At 35.9% G+C, this 7,587-nt stretch overlaps 3 protein-coding genes across 10 annotated transcripts in view; 2 read left to right on the top strand and 1 right to left on the bottom strand.

Annotated features, from left to right (window-relative positions):
- Positions 1-1,659, top strand: part of LOC104701379 (very-long-chain 3-oxoacyl-CoA reductase 1) — a 3,050-nt gene extending 1,391 nt beyond the window's left edge. The window contains exons 2-4 of one of the 4 annotated variants that reach the window (XM_019227679.1): positions 161-330; positions 424-493; positions 1,178-1,659. In XM_019227679.1, coding sequence (XP_019083224.1) covers positions 161-330; positions 424-493; positions 1,178-1,432 — 495 coding nt within the window. In that variant the 3' untranslated portion in view covers positions 1,433-1,659. Of the gene's footprint in view, positions 1-19; positions 331-423; positions 494-1,177 lie in introns of all 4 variants that reach the window. The other 3 variants (XM_010417054.2, XM_010417052.2, XM_010417053.2) reach the window with 3 other exon arrangements.
- On the bottom strand, positions 4,903-5,724 carry LOC104701380 (photosystem II core complex proteins psbY, chloroplastic). The gene has a single exon (XM_010417055.2). It carries the CDS (start codon positions 5,597-5,599, stop codon positions 5,030-5,032), a length of 570 nt encoding a protein of 189 aa, XP_010415357.1. The 5' UTR covers positions 5,600-5,724; the 3' UTR covers positions 4,903-5,029.
- LOC104701381 (E3 ubiquitin-protein ligase HERC2) overlaps positions 7,215-7,587 on the top strand; it is a 4,505-nt gene continuing 4,132 nt past the window's right edge. The window contains exon 1 of one of the 5 annotated variants that reach the window (XM_010417059.2): positions 7,215-7,448. The gene's annotated coding sequence lies outside the window, so the exon portion shown is untranslated. The remainder of the gene's footprint in view (positions 7,449-7,587) is intronic. The other 4 variants (XM_019227680.1, XM_010417057.2, XM_019227681.1 and 1 more) reach the window with 4 other exon arrangements.

Here is a 7,587-nt window from a genome sequence, read left to right on the forward strand (position 1 = left end):
GACTCAGATCTTGACCGTGGTGATGGATTTCTCTGGAGATATTGATGAAGGTGTGAAACGGATCAAGGAGACCATTGAGGGTTTAGATGTTGGGATTTTGATTAACAACGCTGGGATGTCGTATCCTTATGCTAAGTACTTTCATGAGGTTGATGATGAGTTGCTTAATAACTTGATCAAGATCAATGTCGAAGGAACTACTAAAGTTACTCAGGCTGTGTTGCCTAATATGCTAGCCAGGAAGAAAGGTGCTATTATCAATATGGGTTCTGGTGCTGCTGCTCTTATTCCTTCGTACCCTTTCTACTCTGTTTATGCTGGCGCTAAAACGTAAGGAGTCTTTTTGTGTTGTGCTGTGTTGTTTGTTTTGAGCTGATGCCTTGAGTGGTTTAAAGTAGTGATATTGTTTGTTTGTTCTTTCAGGTACGTGGATCAATTCACAAAGTGTCTCCATGTTGAGTACAAGAAGAGTGGGATTGATGTTCAATGCCAGGTGAACTTTTCTGAATCATTTTGTTTTTCCTTGGAACATGATTTTGCTTGAGATTTTTTTAGGAAATTGTTAATTACTATTTAAGTGTGATCTTAAGTAGGATTAAGATATGAGTAAAACCAATCTTATCTTTGTAGGATACTAGTTCTTGGCTTATCAAAGTTATTCGTTTGCCTCATTTGAAGTAGTGGCATAAGTTTTGTCTGATAATCTAGATAGGAGATATATGTAAACGTTAATTCTTGAATCCTTAGAAGATGTGATTCTGTCATGGTTTCCTGACTCTGTTTCTGTTTATTTAGTGCCTTACTGTCATTAGTGGACTTAGAAGGTTGATGATTGTTGTTAGTTTTACTAGTTTTTTTTTTGCAAAGGTGGAACTATTGCATTACATGTCTCTTTGATGAATACTTCTATGATGTGAGGTCTCGTTTCTGATTGTTTATATAGGCCGTTTATTTGAAAGAATGTCAAAAGTGTTGTGACCTTAGATGATTGAAACCATTTTTCAGATGTACTGTATAATACCTATGTCAAAGATTATATTCGCTCACTGTGTCACTTTCAATGTATGTTAAAACTGAGTGTGGAGTTGTGCATCACCAAAACAACATAATGGGTCCACTGCTCAATAACTTTTGATACCTTTGATTTATATGGCTAATTGGGTGAGTCTTTTCATAGGTTCCCTTGTATGTTGCGACAAAGATGACAAAAATAAGAAGAGCATCCTTCTTAGTTGCATCACCAGAGGGTTACGCAAAGGCAGCACTGCGTTTTGTAGGCTATGAAGCACAATGCACGCCATACTGGCCTCACGCTCTCATGGGTGCAGTTGTCTCTGCATTGCCCGAAAGCGTTTTTGAATCGTTTAACATTAAGAGGTGCCTCCAGATCCGGAAGAAGGGGCTCCAAAAAGACTCAATGAAAAAAGAATGAAATTTTGAGGTTTAAGGTACTGCAAAAATATCTTCCTCTGAAGTTGTTGGTTTCTTGCGAGCTTCTGTTTCTGAATCTTTGTAAGACTTGTACGCTTTAGTTTCCTTATTTTAAGATTAAAAACCCTACCGTGCACACAAAAAAAAGATCATCTTTTGATCCGCAAGTTTTAATTTTTTTTTTTTGTGTTTTTTCACATCAAATAAAACTAACCTGACGTTCTCTTAGTCTCTATGATCGAATTATACCCTTATCAAGCTCCCCAAGCTCATCGTTCTGTTCTCCAATACGCTTATCCAACAAAAACCGAAGCTTTCTAATTCCGCTCATACTCTTTCTTCCTCTTATCAACAGCTATAGTTCGAGAGATACTGATGCGTCGTTCTTCACCTTTACGCTGCATCTGGTCCCATTCTTCTTTCGCCTTTTTTGTTAGGCTTCTTCATTTTGTTATTCGGAAAAGGTATATTTTAACCTATACTATTTTACAAGTTTATATTCCTACCTAGATAAAAGAACAGTGTATTTTTCAACATAAACTCTTTCATAATTCAAATTTACCATCTAGACTTTGAAGCTTTACCCATACTCCTACATTGACTCAAACACACTGTTAGTCAACTATTAAGTAGAGCCGCCGAGTCATGTCATATAGCAATATACCGCCACCTCTAAGTGGACCCCATATCTACTTCTAATTAATGGGTCCACTTCTTTTAGTGATCCTATGTCCACTCCCGGCATGTGGTATCATCCATATCTGACGGTCGGTTTGCTATGTACGGGAGATTTCAAAGATTTGTTTATTGTTCTTACAAATCACTACATGATTTTTTTCTGTGTTTTGTCATCACTCGCACAATTCCGACAATCACTTCTCGAAATGCCATTCTTCCTAACAGCATAAGCATGATTAATTTTGGAGTTTTTTCAGGACTGTTGATTGAAAAGATAAGTGAATTCCGGTGAAATTGATTTTTTGCCATCTTTGTAGCAACATACATGGGAAGCTAAGAAAGATGCTCTTCTAATTTGGCTAATTGGGTGATTGTTTTCATAGCTTCCCATGTATGTTGTGACAAAGATGGCAAAAATAAGAAGAGCATCTTTCTTAGTTGCATCACCAGAGGGTTACGCAAAGGCAGCACTGCGTTTTGTAGGCTATGAAGCACAATGCACGCCGTACTGGCCTCATGTTCTTATGGGTGCAGTTATCTCTTGCATTGCCTGAACCCGTTTGTGAAATTTTTAACATTAAGAGGTGCCTCCAGATCCGGAAGAAGGGGCTCCAAAAAGAGTACTCCATGAAAAAAGAATGAAGCTCTGGTTACTTCAAAAGTTTCTATATTCCTCTCAAGTTGTTGGTTTCTTGAAAGCTTCTGTTCCTGGATCTTTGTATATCCTCTGTTTATTTATTGATGATTTAAGCAATAAATTGAATAAGTTTTGAGATCATTTGAATAAGTTTTGCTTTTGGTTTGCGTCTCTTCAGGGTCAGCGGTAACATTGGTAATCTTTAACCCAAAACAAAACAGACGTTATGTCACGTTGACAGTGATACTTAGGCAACCAACCCATGTGGCCATTGGTATTGCACAAATTAGTTTGTTACATACTCCATCAATTCATTAATATTAGTGCTGGTCCTGCTGGACATTAATCTCCATGACCCGTCTTTGATTAATTAGTTATCCGAGTTGTAACTGTCTTCGAAAAAGTTTATCGTACCTTCAGAGTCAGTAAAAGCTATCAAAATGTTAACCGGTAGATAAAGGTCAGGTTATCAAATTCTGATTTTTATACTAGTCCCATGCCCGCATTATTATTACCCGCCGACATACCATGTTACTGCAAACAAAAATATTGTCCAGTGAATTGTGGAAAGAAGAAAATATTGATTTTGAGAGGCGAGTGAAATGCTTCGGAGACATCAAGGAAATGAGCTTGGACGAGGTCTCTCTAAGGTTTACGTTAAAGCGTGATATAAATTCTCAAAAGATGGCACATCCCTCATGTTATTAAAAACTAATAAGTCAAATCTAAACAATGGAAGGAAGTGTAGGACTGCGAAATGAGTTCCAACAGGAAGCATACATGACATGAGTAATGAGATGCAACACAAGAAATTTAACAAGAGACGCAACCCACAAAACTACGGCCAACTCTTTGTTGATGCNATTGCCTGAACCCGTTTGTGAAATTTTTAACATTAAGAGGTGCCTCCAGATCCGGAAGAAGGGGCTCCAAAAAGAGTACTCCATGAAAAAAGAATGAAGCTCTGGTTACTTCAAAAGTTTCTATATTCCTCTCAAGTTGTTGGTTTCTTGAAAGCTTCTGTTCCTGGATCTTTGTATATCCTCTGTTTATTTATTGATGATTTAAGCAATAAATTGAATAAGTTTTGAGATCATTTGAATAAGTTTTGCTTTTGGTTTGCGTCTCTTCAGGGTCAGCGGTAACATTGGTAATCTTTAACCCAAAACAAAACAGACGTTATGTCACGTTGACAGTGATACTTAGGCAACCAACCCATGTGGCCATTGGTATTGCACAAATTAGTTTGTTACATACTCCATCAATTCATTAATATTAGTGCTGGTCCTGCTGGACATTAATCTCCATGACCCGTCTTTGATTAATTAGTTATCCGAGTTGTAACTGTCTTCGAAAAAGTTTATCGTACCTTCAGAGTCAGTAAAAGCTATCAAAATGTTAACCGGTAGATAAAGGTCAGGTTATCAAATTCTGATTTTTATACTAGTCCCATGCCCGCATTATTATTACCCGCCGACATACCATGTTACTGCAAACAAAAATATTGTCCAGTGAATTGTGGAAAGAAGAAAATATTGATTTTGAGAGGCGAGTGAAATGCTTCGGAGACATCAAGGAAATGAGCTTGGACGAGGTCTCTCTAAGGTTTACGTTAAAGCGTGATATAAATTCTCAAAAGATGGCACATCCCTCATGTTATTAAAAACTAATAAGTCAAATCTAAACAATGGAAGGAAGTGTAGGACTGCGAAATGAGTTCCAACAGGAAGCATACATGACATGAGTAATGAGATGCAACACAAGAAATTTAACAAGAGACGCAACCCACAAAACTACGGCCAACTCTTTGTTGATGCCTCTTTGGATCAAAAAGCTGGAATTGGATGGTCATAATAGAAATGAACAGAAAAATATGCATCATCATTTCATACCAATTCCAAGTCTCCTATGGCACTAGAAGAATCGTCGTTTCAAGAAATTATCAAACAATATTCAAGCTTAACTATGTATGGAGCAGTCACATTTGTGTGGTGTGACTTCATTGCTGAGAGTATAGCAAAACAAACACTCTCCTCTCTCTATATCGTATCTTGGAACTTGTATTCAGGTTCTAATATGGATTAATTATATAAAGTTTGTGTTAGGGGATAAATGCAACCTAGTTACAGTTAAAATTTGAGTATAAATACTTAGGCGATTAAAGAAACGATATTAGTCCAAAAAATAAACATAAAACTGTCCATGGAAACCCAACAAAGGATTTAATTTTACATTTGAATCCCAAAGATGATTAATAATAATATTTATATACATATATAAGATTTAGTCCCCAGACCTCATCTTGTTGAGTTGGTTCAAAGCTGGCTGCAATATGTTGTAAAGAACCCAAAGCAGTGCTGGTGTCACCACAATCAACAACAACTGTCCTCTGCTGTCTGAACCAGCCGTAGCAGCTTCAGCCGCCGCGTAAGCCTCCGGAGGTGGAGTCAAAAGCCCTGACGCTGCAAGACCACCACCGATACCTAGACCAACGGCGATACCTCTGCTCTCACGCATCTTGTTGATCTGGTTAAGAGCTGGCTGGAGGATGTTGTAGAGGACCCATGCAATGGCTGGGACGATGGGAAGGAGAAGAGCTATGCCACGGTTGTCGCTAGCAGCGTCAGCCGCAGCGAGCTGGGCGATCTGCTGGATGGCTAAGGCTGGCTCGGAGTAGCTGAGGGATGAGAAGACGGCTCCGGCTAGGGCGGTGCTTGTGACGGCTAGAGATACGTTGGGTTTTGTTGGGTTTGGGATGGAGATGAATGGTTTGGGTTTGGTTTGGTTTTGGAGTTTAGGAGGAGATGGGTTTAGGGACATGCACGTGGCTGATGTCGCCATAGTTGCTGCCATTGTGTCTTGGCTCTGCTCTGATGATCGGAGAGGCTTTGGAGGTGAGGTGAGGTGAGGTGAGGTGAGATGAGATGAGAGGTTTGAGGAGTTTGTAAGATGGTTTTTGGGATTATAGAAGGAGAGAGGATGACCAGTGGAAATGTAAGCTTCTCGATACTTCTCTTATCCAATGAGACGAGAGTTGGAGATTTTGGTGAGATATGAGCCACAGAATCTATACCTTACTCTCTTTTTCTTATCAGTTCGCTTCTTAATTTTATTTATGTCATCATTAACAAATGACTTATATTGCAATATTCAATTTAAATAAACTCCTTCACAAACTTAAGAGGTTAATAATATAAAAACAGAAAAAAATCAAAAAAAAAAAACGAAAAAAAAACTTAAGAGGTTAATACATGTTCATTGTAATTTCTTGTAGAAAAAATCATTGTTACCAAAAAAACCCTATCATTTTATTCTTTTCTTTTGTGAAACCTACAATTTTGTTTGAGATTCATTGTGATACAATAGATTTGGATAAATTGAATGTTTAGAGATTTAATGAAAAACAAATGAAATGAAGTCGTTCTGGAGCCTAATGTGTGACTTCTAAACATTATAAATTATAATTCAGTAAAAAAACATTATAATTCTAATGTATGTGATTGAGTTGTATGATTAGGAATAGGAAGTACATTATTTGAATACATTGCAATGATTTAAAACATCATTGCAATCTATTCAAATATATTTCATTATAACCGTCTCATCTATTTATTAGATATTTCAGGTTTTTTTGAAAAAAATCATCATCATGATCTCCTTTATTGATAAGTATTTCTAGTTATTCAATTATATATACGTGGTTTATGGCTAATAGACATTGAAAAGTGTTTGTTAATCTTCATCACATTTTAATCATAGATATATTACAATGAATCAATTTAAACAAAATTGGTTCTATTTCAATGAAAAAAATTCCAAATTTTTACTATATATTTTCACTTTTTTTATAGCAAAAGTAACATGATTGAGATAAGATAAACATAGATATGTATAGTTTATAACACAAATATATAGGAGAATCAAGTTGTATATCATAGATTCATAAACAACATTTAAAAAAAAACAATTTAGCTTAAATTGATTTTTTTTTTTTTACAACAGAGTACAATATTGGCTCAAACAAACCAATACGAAGAAACATTGTTAACATAGATAACTAAGTGCGGAACTGAGCGAACACGTTATCAGGTTATACGGTCGAAATATGTGAATCAATATATGAGTTTTGTTTTGTTAAAAAAAAATAAAGTGACGTAACTATTTTTGGAAACTGGATATAAATAATTGAAAATTTTGATCAATATGCTGTTTTCTTTCATTTATTTAATCTTTTTTCTTTTGGACAAAGCTTTTATTCTTTTTTTTTTGTTAGAACAAAGCTTTTATTCTTTTATTACAGAATATGTTGTCTTTTTTAAAAAAAAAAAAAAAAAAAAAAAAACACATGTGAAATGATTTGGTTCATTTCAAATAATAAATGAAGTAGTATGGTCTTGTTGGGCTTGTTTACAAGTGGACTTATTTCCATGTTTGGATTACGCAGAAGACACCTATTGGCTTTTATGGGAAACGTATAGATTGAAAGCTTTTTAACTCATCAAATCATTTCCCAAATGAAAAAACTTCCTTTATGGAAATTCACGGAGAGGAAGAAGAAGATGATGAAGAATAAAAAAAAAATGATTAAAGTCCGTTCCTTTTCTTTCCTGTGAATTCCACCGCAAACCCTCAAAAAGAAAAACAAAAACTCTTTTTTTTGTTCTCTCTCTCATTTGGTCCAACTTGTGAGTCTCAAAGTCTGGTAATTTATCATTTTTGGTGAAAAATTATGTGTCTTTTTGATCCTTGTTCTGCTTTAAAGCTTTTGTATTTGTTGATGATCCACGATCGATGATCACGATCTCCTTGGAAGAGACAGTTTTTGATATTTGTTGTGATCG

This window comes from Camelina sativa, chromosome 7 (assembly GCF_000633955.1).
Source record: "Camelina sativa cultivar DH55 chromosome 7, Cs, whole genome shotgun sequence".
Classification (NCBI taxonomy): domain Eukaryota; kingdom Viridiplantae; phylum Streptophyta; class Magnoliopsida; order Brassicales; family Brassicaceae; genus Camelina; species Camelina sativa.